The sequence below is a fragment of the Lytechinus variegatus genome, chromosome 10 (assembly GCF_018143015.1).
Source record: "Lytechinus variegatus isolate NC3 chromosome 10, Lvar_3.0, whole genome shotgun sequence".
In the NCBI taxonomy this organism is placed as follows: domain Eukaryota; kingdom Metazoa; phylum Echinodermata; class Echinoidea; order Temnopleuroida; family Toxopneustidae; genus Lytechinus; species Lytechinus variegatus.
In genome coordinates, this window is record NC_054749.1 from 14608660 (window position 1) to 14633885 (window position 25226).

At 37.2% G+C, this 25226-nt stretch overlaps 1 protein-coding gene across 2 annotated transcripts in view; it reads left to right on the top strand.

Moving 5' to 3' along the window:
• The first annotated feature begins 808 nt into the window (after positions 1–808).
• Positions 809–25226, top strand: part of LOC121422414 (transmembrane protein 94-like) — a 46382-nt gene continuing 21964 nt past the window's right edge. For both annotated transcript variants that reach the window (XM_041617444.1, XM_041617445.1), the window contains exons 1-17: positions 809–1034; positions 9664–10039; positions 10889–11085; positions 11987–12126; positions 14055–14157; positions 14765–14851; positions 15719–15832; positions 16325–16378; positions 17223–17336; positions 18512–18701; positions 19763–19815; positions 20507–20572; positions 21007–21134; positions 21634–21727; positions 23887–24004; positions 24391–24493; positions 25010–25186. In XM_041617444.1, the coding sequence (XP_041473378.1) occupies positions 1032–1034; positions 9664–10039; positions 10889–11085; positions 11987–12126; positions 14055–14157; positions 14765–14851; positions 15719–15832; positions 16325–16378; positions 17223–17336; positions 18512–18701; positions 19763–19815; positions 20507–20572; positions 21007–21134; positions 21634–21727; positions 23887–24004; positions 24391–24493; positions 25010–25186 (2117 nt within the window). In that variant the 5' untranslated portion in view covers positions 809–1031. The remainder of the gene's footprint in view (positions 1035–9663; positions 10040–10888; positions 11086–11986; positions 12127–14054; positions 14158–14764; positions 14852–15718; positions 15833–16324; positions 16379–17222; positions 17337–18511; positions 18702–19762; positions 19816–20506; positions 20573–21006; positions 21135–21633; positions 21728–23886; positions 24005–24390; positions 24494–25009; positions 25187–25226) is intronic.

Below are 25226 nucleotides of genomic sequence, written 5' to 3' on the forward strand. Positions count from 1 at the left end.
GGGCGGATCCTTTTTATAAAGGGGGGGGGTTGGGGTGGTATGCGAGGGGGCGTAGCGACCTAGTCCAAGCGAACGGAGCGAGCAAGGGGAGAGGGTTTGGGAGGGAGGTGTCCCCCCTCCCACAGTAGGGAAAAATTTTGAAAATCTGTGTGTGAAAATGGCGTTTTCTTGCATCTAAAACACCACTATTTTTGGTATAGAGGTCGTTGCCAAATTAACCCCCATGAAAATTTGTAAAATTAAGTTGCATTTTCCTGCAATGTAAGGCCAGTTAACAACACAGATACAAAGAATTGGGGACCTTGGAATAAGCAATGTTAGCCTAATACTTTTATTATGAACAGCTAAAACTCGATATTATTTTCATTCCCAAATATTTATTTTCATCCCCAAAGACTTAATTCAACAATCCCCCCATTTTTTTTTTTAATGTGGGCATTTTGGGGATGAGAATCGGCAACGCTGGCCTAGCTTGTCACTTCGGTGGTGGCCCGTGTCCTCTAAAAAGCTGATGGGGGGCAAGGGACTCTGTGACATTTGTTCGCCAACCCCCCCCCCCTCCCCCAAAAAGAAATAATAATAATAATAATAAATGAAATAAATACATAGAAATAGAATAAAATAAAATTACAAGTTAACAAAAAAGATAAGATTAAAAATAATGGTCCCCGGATTATTATTATAATTTTTTTTTTGGGGGGGAGGGGTTGCAACCCCCCCCCCCCTATAGATCCGCTTCTGTTTAGACAGGTAAGGTCTTTAATTGACGACTGTTACTAGTTATTTATTTGCGGAGATACATTTTACAATTTTCTTGAATAATTTGTGTTTGTACGTACACCGTACTAATGGAAATATATTTTTTTTTACCCAGGCAGAATTTGGTATAATTTCCCTCAACTTTATGAGATCTTTGCCATCGCTGTCTACCGGATAAAGCAGAATATCAACTCTTTCACATCTTCAGAATCATTCGATACTACCTAGTTTTTATTAATGATGACTGCATCCATGTAAATACTGTATTAACAATGGTAAAGTAGACGTCTAAAAATGATTATTTCAGTTCAGTCCGATGTGTTCAAATGTGTGTCATGTTTTTATATGTGTTGGGCCATTGTAAATAGAACTTAGAAGATCTGTACTGAGCAAAGCAGTTGTTAACTAGTGAGTAGGCCTGGGACTTTCGGGTTTTTTTCTTTTCGGGTACCCGTGGTAATTTTCGGGCGGGTACCGGAAAATCATGTCGCTCGAAATATGACTGGTGGAAAAACCCCATAGCCTAGGTTAGCCAGGAGGCGTTCTGGGGTAAAAATCATAGTACTATTCGTACCTTTTACCCCCTAACGCCAGGCACTTGCCCGTATAGGGCCGCACGTCGGAAAGGAAAATGCAACTATACAAATGCACCAAACAGCGCCTTATAATTTGAATCTGACGTTAACACTTCTGTACATGGGTATAAATATCGGTTAGGAAGGTTTGGTATGTTTGGTAATGAAAGGGAACAAAAATCGCAGAAATGGGATGAAGAAATAAAAGTAGAAGAGAGTTTCCTACTCACATTTGTTGTCTTCGCCATCTTGGATCCATTGTTAATGCAACCTAGTTACGTGACGCTTATAGAGGGCGGCAAAATCAAGTGCTAAAATGTCCCGCTTCAACCACTGAACCAGGGGGGTGTTTCATCAATATTGTCGCGCGACAACTATCAGCGCTGACAGTTGTCGCGTGACAATATTGATGAAACACCCCCCTGGTTCAGTGGTTGAAGCGGGATAGCACTTGATTTTGCCGCCCTCTATAAGCGTCACGTAACTAGGTTGCATTAACAATGGATCCAAGATGGCGAAGACAACAAATGTGAGTAGGAAACTCTCTTCTACTTTTATTTCTTCATCCCATTTCTGCGATTTTTGTTCCCTTTCATTACCAAACATACCAAACCTTCCTAACCGATATTTATACCCATGTACAGAAAAGTTAACGTCAGATTCAAATTATAAGGCGCTGTTTGGTGCATTTGTATAGTTGCATTTTCCTTTCCGACGTGCGGCCCTATATGGGCAAGTGCCTGGCGTTAGGGGGTAAAAGGTACGAATAGTACTATGATTTTTACCCCAGAACGCCTCCTGGCTAGCCTAGGTGACGTCATCAAGCCAATGGCAATGCGATGCAAGCCAATTTATGAATGAAAATATAGTAGGCATGCGCATTGCAAGCCTCCCGTGCGCCACGCAGTATTCTATCGAAACAAGTCTGCAATACTCTGTCACCTCGTACCAAAATCGACCTAGAATTCCACTTTTCTATATTTTATATGAATTATAAAAGGTATTCTCAGAGGATCTGTTTTCTCACCGATACCGCACAGGTAAGCAAATTTTTATTACTTCTTGATTTTCCGTCAAAATCTTACGAAGTATAGCGTCGATATTACATCGTGTTCGTGAGTTTGTAGAATCTATCGCTACGTGAACAAAGTCAATTGATTTCCAGGTTTCGGAGCATACGAGGCGCAAGCCAATCACGTTCTTGATACCATTTTCAGTTCATCATAAACCGAAAATGGTAACACGATCGTGATTGGCTGGCGCATTTGACGCTCCGAAACCCGGAAATCAATTGACTTTGTTCACGTAGCGATAGATTCTACAAACTCACGAACACGATGTAATATCGACGCTATACTTCGTAAGATTTTGACGGAAAATCAAGAAGTAATAAAAATTTGCTTACCTGTGCGGTATCGGTGAGAAAACAGATCCTCTGAGAATACCTTTTATAATTCATATAAAATATAGAAAAGTGGAATTCTAGGTCGATTTTGGTACGAGGTGACAGAGTATTGCAGACTTGTTTTGACAGAATACTGCGTGGGGCTGAGCTGAGGCTTGCAATGCGCATGCTTACTATATTTTTATTCATAAATTGGCTTGCGTCGCAGTGGCTGGATGACGTCACTGCGCTGCAAAAGAAACATGGTGACGATTGAACGATCTTAGTCACATCATCACCACTTGAAAAACTAGTATATTTATGGATATTTCGAGGGGTAATTGGTGAGATTCAAAATGAGACTTGTGTACTTTTGTGATGAGTTTACAATAATGTCTTACACTACGCAATACAAATCAAATGTACGTTATACTGGTGAGCAATTTTCGGGTATCGGGTATTGATTTTTCTACCCGGGTACCCGACGCTTACGGGCGGGACCCGGGTACCCGGGTTTTAGTCCCAGCCCTACTAGTGAGCCTTTGAGAAGAAAAGAGAAATCAAATGTTGTTTATTTTATTGACCTTTTATTGTTAATCTAAAGAACTTTGGATTTTTTTTAGAGAGAAAGTCTATAAAGCTAAAAATAAAAATCTTGACAATGACCACTCCTAGTACCAATGAGGTCCAAACATTACATGTATGGACCTCATAGGCGACATCAGTGGAATTGCGGGGTTAGAAATCTTTGAGTACATAGAATTTCGATATTATTTCACAAGTACGCGCTCTATTTCTTTTTTTGTTAAATATTATAATTAAGGATCGTAAATACATTGTTAGCAACAAAAATAAAATGAAAGATATTAAGGGAAACTTACATTTTGACGACTTTTTCCTGATTTTCTTGGCAGTTGCTCTTCACTTCTGACTCGCGATCGAAGCTGTTATGCAGATCACGTGATACGCTTTCTCGTCAGGTGATCGGTTGGTTATTCTTTTCGCCAGACGTTGATAATGATATATTTCATAACGCTAGCATTCATCGCAAATTCAGGTGAAAGCGATTGGAGTTAACAGCGCAAGCTTTAAATTTTTCAAAAAATAAAGTTTAATTTATTGCATAAGTTTCGCGCCGGACATGAAGGATCATTTGGTCCCATATTGGAGTAATGCATAACAACGGGGGGGGGGGGGGGGGGGGTGTCCCTACCACTTCAACGACTATAGCCAGAAATTATGATTTTTTTTCTCTCCTAGCTTTTTTAACCAAAATACCCCCCCAAAAAAAGGGAACTAGTGTTAAAGAGAAAGAGAATTATGATAGAGGAACACAAAATACTTTATTTTTTCAGCTTTTATTTATTCGACTTATAATCCCATAATCAAATATTAAATGGGGCTTCCACAGTTTTTTAAGCCCGGGGGCCACTTACATTGACGAGTGGATACCATATGCGCGACAAAAAAAAAAAATCTTTTTCACTATAGGGCACGTTACGTACGTAACGTGATAAGGGTGTCAAAAACACAAAAATAATGAAAAAGGGGTATATCTATTTCGCTAGGAAAATTACGTGTTTAGGGTCGAATTTGAGGGGATGATAAAACAAGATTAAAATGTTTTATAAAGGATGTCCTTGTTTTCCCCAACACTTCGTGTTTAGAGTCCAATTTGCGCAAGGTGTAGAAGCTAGGTGGGGTCGTACTAAGCCAAATAAGGTAAAAAAGCCGAAGACCGAAGGACCCGTAACGATAAACATTACTTGTTTAGGGGTCATTTCAGGGAATATTTAAAGAGTATTGTTTTGTTTCCAATTCTTGTCAAGGGTACGGTACACGTCAATACTTGTTAAGGGGTGCATTTTCAGAATCAGGAAATTACGTGTTTAGGGTGCTTTTTGAGACCCCATGATCACGCATGGTATCCACTCGTGAAGGGAAGTGGCCCCCGGCTTTTAAAGTCAATTCATAAAAATATTCCTCCTCGGGATTTGAGCTTTCTTTCATGAAATATCAATCTTTTTCGTGATTACCAAAAATACTTAAAATGTCATTTTTTTTATCTTTGTATAAAGCTTTAGCTCATGCGTTGCTCCTGCAATATTTTAATGTTGAGATACAACTTTATGCTTTTAATGAATTCCTAAAAACACATAATTCTCAGATCATTTGTCGCAATCGAATGATTGGAAATGAATGATTAATAAGTTTCATGAATAATGTTTAAAATGCGTCTCTCTATCAGTTTTGAATATTTAAAAAAAAATGTCAGCTCGTGCTTTTTGCTCGCAATATTTTGATTAGTAAGAAGTTCTTGTATATGCGAGTTTGATAGATAAATAAATAGAGAGAGAGGGGGAGGGTCCCTCAGCTACTTGTCCTCGCTTATTCCATTTTTTTTTTATTATGCTCGTACGTGTTGTGAGGTTTTCAAAGTCTTCTTTTTCTCACCCTTTTTATTGTCTCGGAGCTTCCCTCTATTTCTTTGCTACGATGTATAGCCCTTCTTACTTGTTTCAATTCTTTTATGTTCTCATTTCACTGAAAACATAATTATTAAACTGACGTAGAAGACTTTACAACAAAATTTTGATATTTTTTCTTGTTTGTTTGGCTTTCTTTTTTCTTCTCCTCATTTCTTGTTTTTCTTCTTAGTTTCCCTTTCCTTATTTTCTCTTATTTCATTTCATGAGGCATCCGCCAACTTATATACAAGAACAAACATAGTAGAGGCCGATATCCAGTGAGGGGGCGTGGTGGTATGCCCCTCTAAAAAAGGAGGAAAATAGGAAGGAAAAAAGAAGGGAAGGGGAAAAAATAAGAAAAAAAGAAAGACGATGATGGCAATGATGATGATGATGAAAATTATCTTGGTGAAGATGATAGTGGTGGTGATGGTGGCGGTGATGATGATGATGATGATAATGATGGTGGTAGTGGTGATGAAGATGAGAATGAAGTTGGTGACGATGCTATGATGATGATGACTAGATGTAATTTTGTCTTTAAAAAATAATAGTGCACAGGCGAAATCATTTAAAGTTTATTATGAAAATAGCAGAAAAAAATAATTTGAAAAATTGTACCGTTGCGTATCCAGTGGAAAATCCATCCCCCACCAAAAAAGAAAAAAAGTGAGATTTTGTTTTGTTATTTGTGACGGCGTAGGTCTATGCGAGCAGCTATGGGATGGGAAAAAAAGTAAATGAAATGTCAAGAAATACATGATAATGACTTTTATTGTACATTCAGTATATCAGTAGATAACTTCATACTCTTTCCAAAAAAGAAAAAAGTGGGTATATATTATTATGGACCATTAAAAATGGGCAGTTGCTCTGTATATTATATTACATAGAATATATAGAGCAACTGCTCGTGTGTAGCGGTAAGTTATTCACTGATCTACATAATTCATGCGGCGCACGGCGCGTGCGCAATGTTTAATAATTATTGCTGTGAACACAATGAATGTCATCAAAAACATAATCTCACAGATCAAATAATGCCAGCTCGACGCGCAAAATCAGAAAAAAAAATATTTTCTGCCCTGATAATTTGGTAACCCTAACCTAACCCAATTTCTAAGTATTTTAAACATAAACAGGATAACTACAGATAATGATTTAAATTAACTTTACATTCTTTTGCGAAAATGAATATGAAGGACAGCTTTTTGATAAAGAACACAGTTTTAGAGTGTTAGAGCGCGATTTATACCTACAACCGCTAAATCCTGTCACTGTCGGTATGAAGCAGTGATTCCATCAGCTTACGGTAATAATTTTTGCAACATGGGCACCAGTCCGAGAAACAGACAGGCATTTGCCCAAACGGACAACATCTCAACCTCTGCTCATTTCTTTTTGCATAAATCTCGACGTAACCCATCACATTTCTCCCTATTTTCTCCTCTCTTTTATTTTCCATTAATGCTTCTTTCGTTCACTTTTTTCTGTCTTCTTTCCCCAATTTTTTTTACCCATCACATTTCTCCCTATTTTCTCTTCCCTTTTATTTTCCATTAATTTTTCTTTCTTTCACTTTGTTTCTGTCCTCTTTTCCCTTCTATTTTTGTTCTCGTCTCACCACTTTTCCTCATCCCCCAGCCTCCGACGCCCGTGCAGATTCGCAAGCAATATCAAGAGTATGTCTACTTGCAAGAGCGGAAATCTCTCCCCAAAGGTAGGGGGACCAGGGGCTGGAAAATTTTACAAACAAACAAACAAAACTAAAGAAGGTTTATCACCCCCTAAAGAAGGTCATCTTAACCAAAAGAAATTTGACAAGCAAACAAGCAAAAAAAGGGGGGCATCCCAAAAGTAAGATCGTCTCTTCCAAATGTTTTATTTCGATTTTGAATGAAATGACCAAAAATAGTAGGGGGATATTTCATAATGTGCCCCCTACTATTTTGGGTGAGGGGTACATGTCCCCCGGCCCTGGGATTTGCGCCCATGTGGGTGGGGGTGTTGCGCCTCCCTATCGGGATCATATCACAGCGAGTATACACTCTTCCATATGGAAGAGTGTTTACTCGCTGTGATTTCGATCTCACACATATAAAAAAAATAGAACAGCTAAGCCTTGATCACAGGCCAAAATGCCTAACGATTTCTCCGCGGCATTAACAACTCTCGTAAGGGGCGCTCCATTTATAAATAAAGTTGCATGAACAGCTGTCTATGGTGACAAAAGCGTAGGCAGAATTGTTGCCAGAACCGTGGGAATTTGGCAGAAAATTCAAGAAAAGAACCGGTGAGTACCAATTTAACAGTAATTATATATTCATTAACATTTATTGAATCATAAGAATAAAGATTTTTTACGGAAAGAAAGCTTAGTTCTAAGCTAGGGCTGCCCAAATGCGCGTGAGTGGAGTCCCAGTTTCTTAACACGGGTAAGTATTGCGGTGTCGCCTAGAGTGACAATGACAGGCCTCGAAATAATCGACGGCCATGGCCGTCGATGCCCCCATTACTGGCCGTAATGCCCTTCTTCTTTTTGCTAAAAGTTACGGCCACTAAAAATGTGCCCTTTTTATATGGCCGTGGTGCCCTTTTTCTCATAAATGTGCCCCTTTTGAAAGTCTGCACCTTTTTTTCTGAGCGAGGAAAACTTTTCTCCGATCTCAAAAAGTATTCAATACCTTAGCTTTACCAGCGACGTCCAGTGCATGTATGCAGTCTAGTCCGAAGCCGCGCCGAACGATGAGCTAGCTATACACAGCTGGCCGGCCGGCCGGCCGCTAGCGCGCTTTACATATGCTATGTAAGCTGCAGCATAAGAATGGACGAGCGCGAGCTCCGTATGTGTACTACACAAATGTCGCGCGCGCTGTACTGTCCTGGCGAGCGCGCGCAATGCGTAAGTACAGTACTTTGAATGGGAGTGTTTCATAAAGCTGTTCGTCAGTTACGAACAACTTACGAACGACCGGTGATACTTTCTTGGGTGCTAATCAGATTCACATTTAATTACATGTAGCTCAAGAAGGTATCACCAGTCGTGCGTAAAGTCGTTCGTAACTTACGAACAGCTTTATGAAACACCCCCCCTCCCTCCGATATATCCGTACAAGTACATATTTAGAATTGAGTGAGTAGCATGTAGCTGGTGCAATTTGCCATGAGGTAATTTGGATAAAGAATTAGATGAAATTAATTTACTTCTACCAGAGGTACTTCTACTTGATTTGTTAATATGTACATGTTACATGTTGGATGTCAAATTCAAGACTCAAAGCAATGCAATGATGTGTTATCCTGTCCTGAAGTGATTCTGAAGAATAATGAAACTTTTAAAACCTTATACAGTGAGTGTTGTCAGACTATTAAAGTTCATTTTTTCTTAAGTAAATAATGTGGTTTGGTAATGAATCTGATGTATAACATCGACTATGGAAAGCCCCCCCCCACGCCGCGAAACTGTAACACCTACAAATAATTTATTACATGCCCCTTAAAAAGTGGCCTTGGTGCCCTCTGCTGCCTGGCCTCAGTGAAAAAGTGCATCTCAAAAAAGTGGCCTTGCCCCCCCCAATCCTATTTCGAGGCCTGTCTTGATAAAAATTGTGTGGTGAAATAAGGGGTAAGCGATGAATTCCAGTTACTGGAGTTAGAAATGAATATTCATTATGAATGACGTATTCTGTTGAATCCCGGGGGTGTTGAATTTCGGAAGTGAAGAGTCATAGCAGTGTCATAGTGTACGTAATTTGATAGCGTTGTAGAGACGTACAAACTATTATGTGGTGCCAAAGAGACCTCGTTTGGAGAACGGTGTAGAGAACTTATGTTGGTTACCAGACTTATTTTAATTTGCCTTCTCGATCTCGGTAGGTAGGTAAAATATTTTAATCTGGCCTGGGTATACCCTTGAGCTGTGGGTCAAGTTTGAGAGATAGGCCTAAATAGCAGCTAGACTTAGCTGGCTAGCTAGACCTACTTAGTAGGCTACTGAGCCAGAACTAGTCTTAGCCTTAGGTATCAGAGCCTGAGCTGAGGTAGCTACCTAGACGGTATTCTAGTGAACTACCTCAGCTCAGGCTCTGATACCTAAGGCTAAGACTAGTTCTGGCTCAGTCTGCCAAATCGAAAATGGCGAAGGCGAATTGCGCATGCATGGAGGTCTGCAGCAATTTGTTGTATCGTCATGAAATTGCAACCACCACTAAGAAGTTCTAGTTTGAACACAGTTTCAGTGCAGTGCTTGTTTATTTTTTCTATTTAATCAATTATTGAAGTGCATATTTTGAGTAAATTCAAATCATGAATTTTAAAGTAAATTTCAAATTCTATTTCATTTCTAACAGAACAGAAGTATAATATAGATTAATTTCATACATTTGTAAATGCAGCTGCTGAATTAAGTTGATTTGGGTTTACCGGTAGATTATTGAACTTTCACATCTTATTGACTGTATTCATTTCCTGCTTCCAGATGACTTCCCTCGAATACACTGGGCTCGACACCCGTAGGGCCCTGGAGAAACTGAAGTCTGACATCACCAAGGAGCTACAGATCTACGAGGAAGTAACTTGGAAGAGACAGAGCTGCATTTCGGCCCTCGGCCACCAGTCGGGATGGAAGCTAGACCCGAGGGCCGCTTTCCACTGGACCAGTGGGGTGGCCATCGTGATAGCCATTGTCCTGTTGCTACTGTCGAGTGTCTTCCGCTGGGATCCGAGCCTCCTGGTGGAGAGTGCGGTCCTCTTCATGTTCCTCTGTTTCAATGCCTACCTGTCGGGCTGGGACTGCAGGCTTCAACACCGAGAGATGGTAGACAGGACGAAGGAGTTGATCAAACAATTAGAAGGTAAATTATATAATTCTCTTTCTGTTTGTTCCTGTTGAAATAACTCCCTGAGGAACTCAGCAAAGCACCTTTCCACCACATCAATGCCAAGCTGGTATATAACCAATGACATCTGAAACATTTTTTTGACTAAATTAACCAGTTGTCGTTGCTGACCATATAGATGACAGAAATTATTCTCGGGCTGTTTTGGTTAAAGTGTAGATAATATAGAAGGTGTCATATTTACCATGTTGATTGTTTTTTAGTCAATTTGTCAGAAGTGTTTTCATTTGAAAGATACTATGAATACCTATTGACAGGTGAATTTGTGTAAGTCATCGTTAGGCACCATTGAAATCTGTTCAACATAGGCAAAATTTGAAGATTTAAACAATTCATATTTTGTTCTGAGAAAAATGCTTGACTTTATTTGCCTTATGGGAAATGAACTCAAGCAGAGTTCACTGTATAAACATTTAAAACAGATACGAACCAATAGCGCCATCTCGAGTCCTCAACTACTCAAATCTGGCCAGTTTCCTGACCCATAATGCTAGTGTAGTCTAGGAATATAGACCCACTTAAATGATAACATGCTAATTAACATAACTACTCAATACATTTATACGGCAATAATTATTTTTCCAAGTAGCAAAACTTTATTACTCAATTACTTTTCCTCGCAAAACATTTTAGTTTCTCTTTACAAATACAATTACAGATCAATTTATTCTCTGTTATATTAGTAGAGATCTGAAAACATATATTTTAAGACTATGTATTTATAACACACAGTCATTGAGAGACCACATACAAATAACTCGCCCTTTAATCTTTATGGTATTAATTTTTGGACTGTATAATCAGGAATGATATCACAAGAGGTATCATGGACATCAGATGACTACCTGCCTCTCTTCAGTCCACATACCAACTCTATCATGCTACAGTGGACATTGAGAGATGGTCAGCTGGTCAACCTTCCCTGGACACTGTTGGTCACCGATGACATCATCCTGATGAGACCGGGAAAGATAGCACCAACGAACATCAGAATTCTATCGGTGAGTTAAAGTCAGTGAAAAGATGGTCAATAGGATATGTTACAAGGGCGAAAGGGGGTACTCCAGGCTTACAAAAATATGTTTTGAACAGATGACGAAGAATCAGACAAACAAACAAAACACTGAAAATTTGATCAAAATCGTACAAGGAGTTTAAAAAGTTTCAATGTTAAAGATTTGCATTATTTGGGGGAGACAGTTCTGCGCTTGTCCATATGAATATTCAATGCACAAACTGATGAGGTCATATCCCCCACTTGTTCTTTTGTATGTATTATATTAAATTATGTTGATTTAATTTTTTTCCCCAAGAACTAAAAAAGTTTAATTGACAACCAATCTAATGCATTATTAGATATTCTTTGCTGTAACTTACTTTATAATAAGGGAGAAATACCATTCACACCTATATGAAAAATGAAATGATTATGATTTCCTATAAAAACATGAGAAAAAGGATAGCGGGGATGTGACATCATCAGCCCACCTAATGAATATTCATGGGACATGCAAATCACTGTTTTTACAAACTATTGTTAAAATTCAATAACTTCGTTGTTATCAGATTTTGAGAAAATTTTCACTTTTTTGCTCTGAATTTTACTCTATTTAGATATATTTTTAGTCCAGCGTATCCCTTTAAGGGAGAGAAAGAGAGACGAATTAGAGAGTGAAAGATATATATATATGAGAGAGAGAGAGCGCGAGATGTGGGGGAATAGGTTGAGAGAGGGAGAGAGATATGAAAAATACAATAAAAATATCTACCAAAGGAAATAATTATTCCTTTCCGGGGGGGGGGGGGGATCTTATTGTGTCTAATGCACCCTTATCCATGAAAATTGTTTGCTTTATTATATAGTTCAATTAATTGGTTTTATATGTAACTAATTGCATGTAGGATGAGAGTGATCTTGAGTTACAAGCGGGAGAGGTATACCATCCCATCATTCCAGAGCCTCGATCAGAACCAACGGCGCGCCATCCGCTGAAACCTGCCAAATTCCAAGTCATGGACACTCCATTCATTCCACATCTCAGGTGAGTTAACTCAGATGCACATAGCGTTCAAATTGGCAACAATCACTATTTTTCTTATTCATATTCATACTTAAAGGAAAAAAATTTGTAGGAGGCCAACCTACAACAAAAAGCAAAATAAGTATGAAGAAAGTATACCATGATATCAGAATTACAGGTTGCAAAATATTTTGAAACATAAGAAAGAAAAAATTATGGATATAACACAAGTCAACCTAAAAACTATAATAAGCAATATTTGAATGAAAATTGCTGATTTGAACTTTTCATCAGGTATTTTGTAGTTTTCACTGTGTTGTCAATTTAAAGTGTGTAATGATTAGCCTAACATATAAAACATATGTATTCCACAAATTACCAAGAAAAATTTATTTGGATGTAACATGAGTCAAATTGAATGATAAATTAAAGCAATATGTCAATGAAATTACTCATTTGAGTTTCTCAGGAGTTATTTTGTAGTTTCCACTGTGTTGTCAATGTAGATTGTGTAATGAATAGCTTTCATAGATTAGATATCTTTTATTCAACATATCGCACTAGAAATTGGTATCAGTATTTTAGTAAATTTTCTATTTTTAATCATATTCATGAGTGATTGTTAGTATTCAGGACAAAGAGGAACTGCAAAAGTGTCACCAAAAAGAGACACTGTGCACATTAATAATAATAATAGGCATTTATATAGCGCCATCTATCTAGAAATATTCTATTGCGAGGCGCGTTGTTATTATTATTATTATTACCCCGGCTTTAGCTCGAGCTGCCTCTCAGCGCTCATGCATTCAAGCAATTAATCCTGCCGGGTACCCATTCACCTCACCTGGGTCAAGTGCAGCACAATGTGGATAAATTTTTTATTTGTTGATTTGTGTGAACAGTAATAATTATAAGGCCACTTTTAAGCACTAACATGTATATCCATTCTACAGAGTGCTTTAAGTGCTAATTCATAACATTTCCCTCGCTGTAGCTGATACGCATTTCAAGATAGGAATCTTCCCCCATTTTTTACATCTGGGCCATGTGCAGTACAAAGTGGATGATGAACAAGGAAGTTAGAAATCCTTATTACCTAATTCATAACAGAGCAGGTGGGTGTTTCATAAAGCTGCTCGTAAGTTAAGAGCGACGTAGTTTAAGAACGGCTGGTGATCCTTTCTTGTGGTAAATGATATTCACCATCAAATGTTCATTGGTGGTTATGTAGTGCATAAGAAAGGTTCACCAGTCGTTCTTAAAGTTGCTCTTAACTTACAAACAGTTTTATGAAACGGTCCCCTGGTGGTTGTTTCTAAAAGCTGTCCTTAAGTTACAAATGACTTTAAAAACAAATAATGATCCTTTCCTGTGGTAAATGTTGTACACCAGTTTTTTATTGCGGGTGATTTAGTCATCAGTCGTTCGTAAGGTTGCTTGTAGCTTGCGAACATCATTATGAAACACCCACCAGGGTCGTGTAACATAAAGGTTGGCGATTTTCACGATTCATCGTTCATTGTAGTCGTTGCTGTCAATTGTAGAAAAATGTTTTACGATCATTGCTAAGCTTTGTGTTACAGGCCACAGGTATTTACATTGCAATAGCAATAGCTTCAATGTGGGTGCGTTATGGTCTAGTGGTTCTGACTCTCGCCTTTCAAAACAGGGTCATGGGTTCAAATCCTAGCTGTGGTGTGTTTTCCTTTAGCAAGAAACTTATCCACACTGTGCTGCACTCAACCCAGGTGAGGTAAATGGGTACCGGCAGGAAGTAATTCCCTAAAAAGCTGTGTGCACCTGAATCGGTAGCTTGGCTTAGCCGGGTAATAATAATAGCAGGGCCCGCTGAGAGAACAGTTTTCGGAACTGAAGTGGCTACCCTGAGTATGTATACCGTTATTATTATTATTCAGACAGAAATGCTCTAATTTTTTTTGTCCTCTCAGGACCTGTTTAAAAGGAGCCCAGAAGAAGCCCCTCTCTTCATTTGATAACAAAAGAATCAACTGCACTGCTGCGTTTGAACGATGGCTTACTCCAGCTGCATTGGTGAGCATCATTCTTCAATTTTATCTAAGCCCTACTTGTATCCTTGGCAAATGTTTGAAGGGCTTATAAAAATATACTAGTCCCGAAAGTTTTACTCTTAGTTGCTCCACTGCAATACTGTAGTGGAGTAACTAAGAGTCACAAACAGATGAAACAAAATGGCTATGCCCACATGAGGATTATAGATTCACTCAAGAAAATTGAGAAATTTTCCTTAATACTCTTCTTTCCATAGCTGTACTTGGTTTGAAATATAGTATCATGTGAAAATTTCATACATGGATCTAGTAAAAAAATGGAGATCTTGAAGTGGTTGATATTTATAGTCTTTGAATTTCTTATGATTTTCTTAATTTCAGTAGTCCAGTCGATCTCCACTGAAAATCACTGGTCAATGTTCTCATTAACACTTTACTCTTGATGATAAACATGAATATTCATGCGCATTCATTATTGGATGTATTCTGAATAAATTAACAAAAAATTACTGCATGAAATCTGCATAAAGCATCGCTTCAATTCAAACCACGTTTTGAATTTGTGCCTTTGAGATTATGTATTCCACAGTTGAAACGTATGCCTATTTGTTGTCTTTGAATATCTACAGATTATTTCTTTTGTCATCAATATGATTCGCTATCTGATCTTTGCGCCTGATATGGGTCACTGGGCAGAGGTCTTCATTGCCATACCAGTAAGTAGGTTTAGACCTTTTCCTGAACTCCAAGAAGTCTGTTTTAAAAGACAGCTCTTTACTGTCTGTCACATACACCTTAGTACAGCCTCCGACATGTTTGAAAGCTTGTTTTTTTAATTATAAAAAAGTTTTAAACTTGAAAAATATTTTGTATATGTTAATGCAGAGCTGCTAACTATTACTGATTTCTAGTAATTAGTAACTGAAAAATTGGTTTCATGCAAAATACTGATTTCCAAAGTTCAGTTGTATGTGTTATCCTATGGTGGGTTTTTTTGGGGGGGAGGGGGAATTCAGTTTATCAACTTCTAGGATACTGAAAGTTTTTGTTCAGGTTGGCAGCCCTATTAATGAAAACATATATCTTCTCTTAATTTAGTGATCTGTACAAAAATATTATGTAAAATTTATCACTTTGTAAAATAGTTGAAGACACTCAATGCCATTCTGTATTTGTATAATTTCTGGATTTTCTTGCCACCTTAAAACAAGTTTAGGTAAAATTCTCAAGTTTCTTATGGAATTTTGAGCTCTATATATTCATATTTTTCTTGACTGCATCAATTTAAGCACAATTGGGCTTGCTCATTAACATGTATTCTAACCTGCCAAGGCTCACATAAATCTTAAAATAATAATAAATTAGCAATATTTTTTTTATTTAAATAAGTGTTTGATACAGTAAATATGAAAATTGGATTGAAAACAGACATGTTGAAACTTTTCAGCATGTACACATTCATGTGATTTTACTCTGATGAATGCATGTCAAAAAACTTTAAGAGTATGTCAGTTATCAATGATATTTTCCAATATTATTTATTTATATAAAAATGAAATCAAACTTTACTTTTTTCTGTACAGGTTCACACTGTCCTGCCATTGCTTCCGTTGTGTCTACCATTAATTTGGATCTCGCTCAATCACTTTGGTTGTGCAAGGATTGTAACCCTTTTTCACAAGTCAAAACATCTCAAGGTACATTGGTTTAAGTTATTCCTTGCACAATCCTTCCTATTTCTTTACACTGAAGTGCCATTCACACACAGCAAAAAGAGAAATTTGAAAATCAATCTTTTGAATCATGATTGAATAATTGGATTTCTTTTTGTTCCTTTTGTAGACTTAATAATATAACAAAAACCTTCAATTAAATTTTCATTTCTTCGTGCATTTTAATCAGGATAATCACAGTTGCTGTCTTGCAACTTGAAATTCACCTCTTTTTCTATCCCATGATGCATGGCGCATAATCTTAGACAATTGATGCCTTTGTGAATGTACATAGGATTTATCATTGTCAATATCTGGTCCTGTTTCAACCTTTTCTTCCTTCTGATTCAAATGGCACTGTGTGTGACGGTCAGAACAGAACTAGTTGCTTACATTCATGATTTCTTAATAGCATTCAAGTAAAAAAAAAATGGCCACCATGTCATGATTTGTTCATGTGATTGATCTTTTTTGTAGGTTCCCGAGTCTGATCGCGAGTTTCAGGACAGTGATGAAGACACACCAATCATTGTAAGTGTCATCTTATACAGGCATTGCAATAATATTATATTCAGTTGCAAGTCAACTTTAGGGGGGAAAAATCCCCCCCCCCAAAAAAAAATATATATAATTCTTGTAATTAAGTGTGAGTATGCAATTGAGTTATAATTTTTTCTTGCAATGAAAATTAAAATATATTTGCTGTAGTTGAAATCGATCAAATGTAAATTGGCAATGGAAATTGCAATCAATTGAAAAAAAAGTTTCTTGCAACACTCCCTCTTCCAAGTCAATGCCAGGAATGTCTGACCATTAAGACTGAGGATGATGAAGACAGTCTAAGGTGTCTTTGAAGTTCAAATTTGTTTGATTTTACTTCATTGCATTCATTTCCATCTCCAACAAATACAATATGTCTGTGAGTTTCGTACATTTTTATATAAGTATGAAAACATAAACATATTGTAAAACAACATGTTGTAAAACAGTCAAAATAATTATTCAACAGGTTGTTTATTTGTTCTTATTTTGAAATGCTTTTAATGTGATAATTTTATGAATTTCTTCTTCATCTTTCATGAAAGTGGACTGAGCCTGAAATTAATACACATTTCTTTATTTCCTTAGCAAAATATCAAACTTTTTGAAAACATATGCTATATTTCAGGTCAAGTCCCAAGTCCTTTGGAAGCGCATAAAGATGTTATATCATAATTTGATATGGCCTTTACTAGAACTGTTCATTATTATTATTATTTTCTTGTAACAAATTTTGATATGGTCATTTCATAAAGTATGAACAAGTCTACCAATTATATGAACATCTGTCCTATTGTAGAGTAATATTAGAACGATATGTTTTATTATCTTGTAGGATGAAAATTTGCCATGGTTACCAGTATGGTGGAGTTTCAAATCCAGTTTTCTGGGTACCTCGGCTCATCTACCAAGAACGGGCAATTTGCTTCAGGGATTAGGATCTGTTACTGTGAGTATACTATCAGATGCATAATTTGTTTAAGTGTGACAATTATTCTTTTTTCTATTTTGTTCACTCATGTTTCATTTTGTTGTGGTAATGATATCTGAATTGGACACTGGTTTGATTCTCTTATTTTTTGGTGTTTTCTAAAATGGTGTTTGGTTCATTAAAGCAAATACCAGGGGGGTGTTTCACAAAGATTTAAGTATGACTTAGAGTCACACTTAAGTGTCTAGTTGCGCGCAGTATAAAAGGCATAACAGCATTGTTCAGATCATGCCAAGCTGAGGCGCACTACTGCGTATTGATCAATAAGATTGCGCGTTGCATATCGTGTACGCGTCGACATTTAAGTGCGACCTAAGTCATACTTAAATCTTTGTGAAACACCCCCCAGTATTGGTACTTGTTACACTGTTGATTATGGAAGTCACATCTCCACAATTTGCCGTAATTCTTACAATAAGCATTAATTCATGTCTTACATTAGATTTGTGTCACAATTGGCTATCCATAGTTCAATCACAACTTGAGACCAGACTTTAATCATTAAACCCTGGTTCAGAATATGGGTCAAATAGATGTGTTACATATGTTTTATACCCATTTTTGTCACGAATCCATGGATATTATGATTCGTCCGGTGATCTTGAACACTATTAGTTTTTAATCTTGTACTGGAAATGGGGAAAATTGCAAAGTAAGGCTTTAAAATCATTTTGTATGATTTTGTTGCATGCTCAGTCACTTTGTTGTATCTAGATTATATCCAAGTTCAGACAGTGGGTCAAATTGTTGTGATATATATGTTTTCATACATGTTTTATATATATGATTTTTTACATGTTTTATATATATGTATATATTTATGTATATTAATTTTTATATATTTATACTACATGTATGTTTTATTTTGATGTATTTATAGTTTGTGAATTATTATTTTTTTTTTTAATGCACTTTTTGTTAAGAAGTGTCCGAGGACAATTTTTGTGTTTTTAAACATGACAATAAAATGAATTGAATTGAATGTTTTTTTTATACATGTACTTATTTCTTTCTATAGATGTATCCAGCGCCTAGAAACAGTGCGTATCAAGCACTTTATGGATGTTGTCTAACTTGTTTATTATTTTATTTATTATTCATACTCCTCTCATATGGTTTTCTTGCACGCTCAGTCCCTTTGCTGCGTTGACAAGAGAGGCATACTCTCGACCCCTGACCCCAACCCCGAGAAGGTGTTCTTCATGAGCAGTCTATCCGATGATGATTCAGACAGTGTGTGCAGTGAGGACTCCGTGTTCGGTGCCGAGGAGCACCGAGCAGAGAAAGGGAAGAAAAGATCAAAATCTAAGCTGCTGAATGAAGGTATGATATCGGTCACGCGACATATGCTCAGGCTTTATTTTGTATAAATTTAGGGTTGCTATAGGGTTTTGTATTGGATTTAGGGGGTTTATTTATGTAAATATCAAACATGCGATCAATCGTTATGCTTTGTATTAAGGAGCCCTGCGGGGCGTTTCATCAATATTTTCGTCCAACAAGTTGCCAGATTTGACAACTTTCCTGGATTCTGATTAGTTGAGAAGCACTGTTACTATAGTAACTGTCGGATACAACAGGACTTGTCGGATAAAACGTCTGACAAGTCCTTTCATGGAATGCTCCCTAAGTCATACATCTTGCTGTACTCAGAGTTGTATATATCTGAATGGTGTCGAATTCTCCATGAAAACACACAATAATCTCCACTGGAGATGTTAGATCGACTGTATGGTGTGATTTGTGTTTACCTCAATTAACCCATTGCCTCCTGGAACCATTTTTTTCCTGTATAAAACCTATGGGGATCACAGCATTCAGTAGTCAACGGGTTAACTCATTGCCTACTTGAACCAGGTTACCCATGTACAAAGCATATGGGAATCACTAATCAACAGGTTAATCCATTGCCTACTGGAACCTGGGGACCCATGTACAAAGCCTATGGGAATGACAGAATTCCATAGTCAACATGTTAATCCATTGCATACTGGAACCAGGCGACCCATGTACAAAGTCTATGGAAATGACAGAATTCCATAGTCAACAGGTTAACCCATTGCGTACTGGAACCTGGGGACCCATGTACAAAGTCTATGGGAATGACAGAATTCCGTAGTCAACAGGTTAACCCATTGCATACTGGAACCAGGTGACCCATGTACAAAGCATATGGGAATGACAGAATTAAGTAATCAACAGGTTAACCCATTGCATACTGGAACCTGGGGACCCATGTACAAAGTCTATGGGAATGACAGAATTTCGTAGTCAACAGGTTAACCCATTGCATACTGGAACCAGGTGACCCATGTACAAAGCATATTGGAATTTCAGAATTCAGTAATTAATTGGTTAAATAAACCCTTTCCTGTGTTTGACAGATCATTTTCCTGAACACCACGCTGAAGTGCTTACCCTCTCTCAAGATCCATCGGTAAGTCCAACGACCAAACCCGGGATGTGTTTCAATAACATTAAAGCGTGACTAAAAATCAAACTTTGATTCGCGATATGGATAAACACATGTGGGACAGTGTACCATTGCTTCTTGAAAAAGACCCAACATTTGGCAAGAACATCTTTTTAATTTTGATAATTTCTCAGCAGTTTTATGTTTTTTGCCAGAATCATTTGGGACATAAACTCATCGATGGTCATTTCATTGGATTCTGTACAAACTGATTTTGAGATTGTTACCACAACTGGCATGTATCCATGGAAATAATTGCTCAAGGACTCAGGGCTAGTGTGCTCTCAAAATGCTCCAGGAGCCCTAGAAATCTAAAAAAAGATCCCGTAAAATTTCCTAGGGCTCCAAAGAAAACTGCAATGTGCAATGTATCAAATTTTGGCTATTGGACTCAAAAAGCTTATTAATGCTTTGCCTGCATTTATCTTTAAGCAATATTGTCTTTATTTGTTTTCTTAGTTACTTTGGTTATGTTTACATGTCTTTTATTGAAAACTCTAGTGCAATGTAGCAAATTAAGGCTGGTGGGCTCAAAAAATTAGTACCAGAATGTTCTTTATTAAATCTTTGCCTGCATTTATCTTTAAGCAATATTGTCTTTATTTGTTTTCTTCATTACTCTAGTTATGTATACATGTCTTGTATTTCTTCACAGGGTGTACATGGTGTTGAGTTTGATGAAACGAACTGGGATAGACACATCAGCTCATTAAAACCAATGGTAAGAAAACTGAGTTGTCTGTTAATCCTTTCTCTCTGCTACATCCCTTTCTTTTCTTCATTAGATGAAATAGCAGTAGTTTATAAAAACTGAACAAAAGCCATAAATGGAATGAATGGCAATAAAACGGTGAACTGGTTGATATGAGATACCAGTAATACTGTGTGGGATGAAATGATAGGGAATTACATGTTAAAAGAAAAATGATACCAAATTGAATCTAATATAGCTTTTAAAGTCTGTTATCTTTTGCCAAAGACACCCACAATCAATAGGTTTATTAATATATGCCACTAAGGGTGAATGTCAAATGTACCTGTCCAACATTGTACCATTCTGTCTCTATTTACAAGTGTTTTTTTTTCCTATTTCCAGGTAAAAAGCATTTTTTTTAACCTTTGTCTTTTTTATCTTTCATTTCTCCTGTTACAAAGGGTCTGACTATACTGATGAATACCTGTAATTCTAACACGGTGGAGACGTACTGCTCTTTCATGGATCATGTCTCATCGAGCGTCAACAATGAAGAGAGCAAACACTATATGCATGTCTCACAAAGAAGGTAATTATCATGACTTATTTGTTTGTGAAGCTAGATTGGCATTTTACTTTTCTTTTTTGATGTTGATGTATTTGATTTTGTGATAATACTGTCGGGTTATCATTCTTGTGCTATTATTTTGTATTCATTCCCATCATTAGATATGCCTCGTTGCTCTCTTTTTGTGTCTCACTTCTCTTTCGATTTCTCTTTGTGTCCCTTTTTCGTCCCCTTCTCTTTCCTTTTCCAATTTCTCTCCCTCTCCAAATTCCTCTCTCTTCCATTTCAGATCTCTTTCTTTCTTTTTTCTTTCTTTCTTTCTTTCTTCCTTCTTTTCTTCCTCCCTTCCTTCCTTCCTTCCTTCCTTCCTTCCTTCCTCATTTTGTGACTATCTCTGTCTATATCTATTCTCTGTTTGTCTCTCCCTTTCTCTGTCTCTTTCTCTCATCTTTCTCTTTCCCTCCCATCTAACTTATTCCACTTTTCTCCATATTAACCATGATCTTTCTCTCTTGTGCAGGTGTCTCTGTCAAATAGCTCTAGTGCTGGGTTTCACTGACCAAGCAACCGAAGCCTTTGAACTGAAACAGAAGTTAGCACTTTACAAATTACCAGTAAGCTCTTATTGACTTCACCATGATAGCATCGATGCTGATAATGATGATGATGGAGTGATAGTGTGATTTGTGGATAGTGACGATGATAACGATGGTGAAAATTGATTGTTGTGAAAACTTAATGGTGACAATAGTCATGGTGATATTGCCATTAGAAGGTAAATTACTATGGTGATGGTGTTTGTGGTGGTGATATTGGTGGATAACGAAAAGAGGGAGAATGAGAGAAGAGGAAGGAAAGGAAGAGAAAGAAGGATATGGAGAGTCAGCAGAAGAAGAAAAATTTTTTTACTTTTTTGACTTTTCAAAGTAAAACTTTATTTACAATCAAAATTTGACAAACATAAAAGATGTAATCAATCAATGCACTTTACTCTTACAGTGATAGTATTTCAACCATTAATATAGACATAACTGTTAAAACATGTAAACCAGCAAGCATCGTTAAAAACAAAGTAAGCATAATATAACAACAATAGTTACAAGCATTGAAAAGATTTATTTTTTAATGTGATGCCACCTCACATGAGTGGAAGGTCAAGGGACTTAAGAGCCCCTTACAAAGAGGGAGATACATGTATTACAATCAATGCATAAAAAATACAAGTACAAAATATACATACTTAAATTAACCATGTTTTTATACAATTATCATCTGAAATAAAAAGTACATTGTTATAAGACCATTTTTCAAAATAAAACCAAATTGTTCTGTACTTTATGAAACTCAAAATCAATGATTATTTATGTTTTTTATTCTGCATAGCCAAAAAGGAATAGGATCGTTCAGGAGTAGCTGACAAAATCTGGACAATTTTAGAAGTGTTTTCCAAAGGAGGGATATCGGGAGATTGCTTCCTTTTTGCAAAAACATCTTGGTGGCGAGCCCCAAATGGGGGCTATTTGTGGGGGTTGAGATGGGGGAGTTTCTTTAAGGGGGCATTCTTCCCAAATATCTTGAGTGCCTCAAGAGGGGTATTTTTTTCTTATGGTATTCACAGCACTAGTCTGGCGCGGAGAGGTGAACCCACGGTCGGCACCACAAAGACTTGCTTTTGGAACTTGTTCCCAACGCGGTGGTTTGGTTGTGGGTTAGGAAACTTCTGGAGGATGTCTCTGGATCGTCAGATTTACCTTTATTGTGCTTACTGTGTGCCAACTAGGGGGTGGGTTCCATGGATACATTGTTAACTGCTTTTTTGCAAGTTGTGCTCAGGTGACTCGCCTCCCCTCACACTAAGCAATGAGCTGCCTCCATGGAAATGAAAACATGGTAGCTAATACCATTGTGAAAGAAATTAGTAAAATCAGGAGGAGTGACCTTAGGAAAAGGTTTGAGAAGAACTTGAATTTGTCTACGAAAAGGACATGATGTGTGCAAATTCTTTGTCTTTAAAACCAATTGGAATGGGGCAAATTTGTGAAACAACTTTACAGATTGTACTAAAATGTGTAACTAGTAACGAATTTGGGATTTCGGTATAAACATCTGACAAGGTGATTCTTGTTGTGGGTAGTACAAGAGGGGAAACCGAGATGAATGCTCCCCTGAAAGTGAAGCCATTGTCCACGGCACTCACCACATACAGTCTCCCTTGATTTTAAATAGATTGAAATTCGTTGGTTGATGATGCGGGACGAAGAGATAATGCTCTGAGCAGGCGTTATTTCCGCAGAGCCTTTACATAATCCCTAATTGGAATTTCATTCTCAACATAGAAAGAAATACCATTATTTCTATTCACTCTATTAAATGGCTCAGTAGCCACAGGAGCTAGCCGTGCTTGGCCCCGGCAGGTCCCGGGAAGCTGTTACAATGACCATGGTGGCCAGATGCCATACAAAAAAAGAATAAACTGCAATAACAGAAAATCAAAGACACGTTAAAAACGTATATAAACACTTAGTATAGAAATTTTATATATATATATACTGTATAAAACGCTAAAAAAACTCACAAAAAACTGGAGCCAGATAAACACATGTCCCTCTAGAAAGAAGAGGAAGAAGAAGAAGAAGAAGGAGGAGGAGAAGGAGGAGAAGGGAGAAAAGGAGGAGGAAGGAAGGGAGGAAAAGGAAAAGACAGAGGAGGAAATAGTTGAGGATAAGACAATACAAAATAGTCATATTAGTTACCATTTTTTTGTACCACACAGAGTGATGGTGATGAGAATGATGTAGGAGGCAGGAGATTTGCCAGGTCACGATCTTTCATCAAGAAGCGCATCCCAGCTCCACACACATTGTCTGTCCTTGTTGAACAACCATCCACAGGTATGTAACAAGTAAATAATACCTACAGTAGGTCCCATGAAAAAAGGAAACCATTGTTCTCGGTCATTTGTTCCAACAGAATTGGTTTGTGATATTTTTTTTTTAATTTACATCATTAGAAAGTTTAGGTTTTCTTCTTTATATGGATACCAATATCATACGTAAAGTTAACGCTTTGACGAGGAAGAAGAGTTTGAAATTTCAACGTCGAAATCAAGTTGCGCAAACAAACTGGTAAAGATTTATATAGCATAATGACAATCCGGTGTTAGAATGGGTTAGCATTTTTTTTGTGTTCTTTGTTGTTTTTTTCAATGAGAAAGATCTGAACATCTTTCCAATGAATTGGTTGTGATCGTGTCTCACTCTCTCTCTCTGTTTCATAGATTACCAGCAGCTATTGACCCAAGGAAGTGCTAGCCTCCTCCTTGACCTGTGCTCGGAATTCTGGGATGGCTCTGACCTGTACACCTTAACAGAAAATGAAAGGTAATGGTTATTTCCTGAAGCATGTATAACCTCCCCTGCAATATTCAGCACTAAAAGATATAGGCTCATATTCTTAATTTTGTTTTATTGAAACTGTGGTCTGCAGTTGTGATTTGACTATGGAAAGCCAACTGTGAGCCAAATCTCTAACAGAACAGGTTCAATCTAGTAGCTCATCTGTAATTCAGAACATTTAAAACTGTCTCGTGCTAACTGAAATAGTTTTCATCACCATTATACCATGATAAAGTATCACAGTGAACATAAAGAAACATACAATGTTCACAAAATTTTGACATTTTTAGCTTCCCATAAGTTTAGCACAAAATTAGACCATGGCCTATGTAAACTGGACTGCAGGATATAGGCCTATATCTTCTTCAAACTGAAAAGCTAGTCAATTAGCAGATGTGATATCTGAAAGACTTTTTGATTCTTTTAAATTTCAGAATCAATTATAAAAAATACTTCTTTCATCTTATAAAAAAATTATTTTTTATGTTGTTATGCTTACAGGAAGAAAATTCTAGATTTTTACCAGCGAGCCACCCTATCGTCCTACTGCACTGCCTTTGCCTATCAACCCATGGCAGAGACCATTGATAATCGACTTGGTGATTATTATATCGAGCTTCCAGCTAATCATAAACATACTGATGATCATTATATGAATGAGATACCAGGATTAGCCAGGTAAGAGTTAGGCAAATTATACTGCTATATTAACATATTC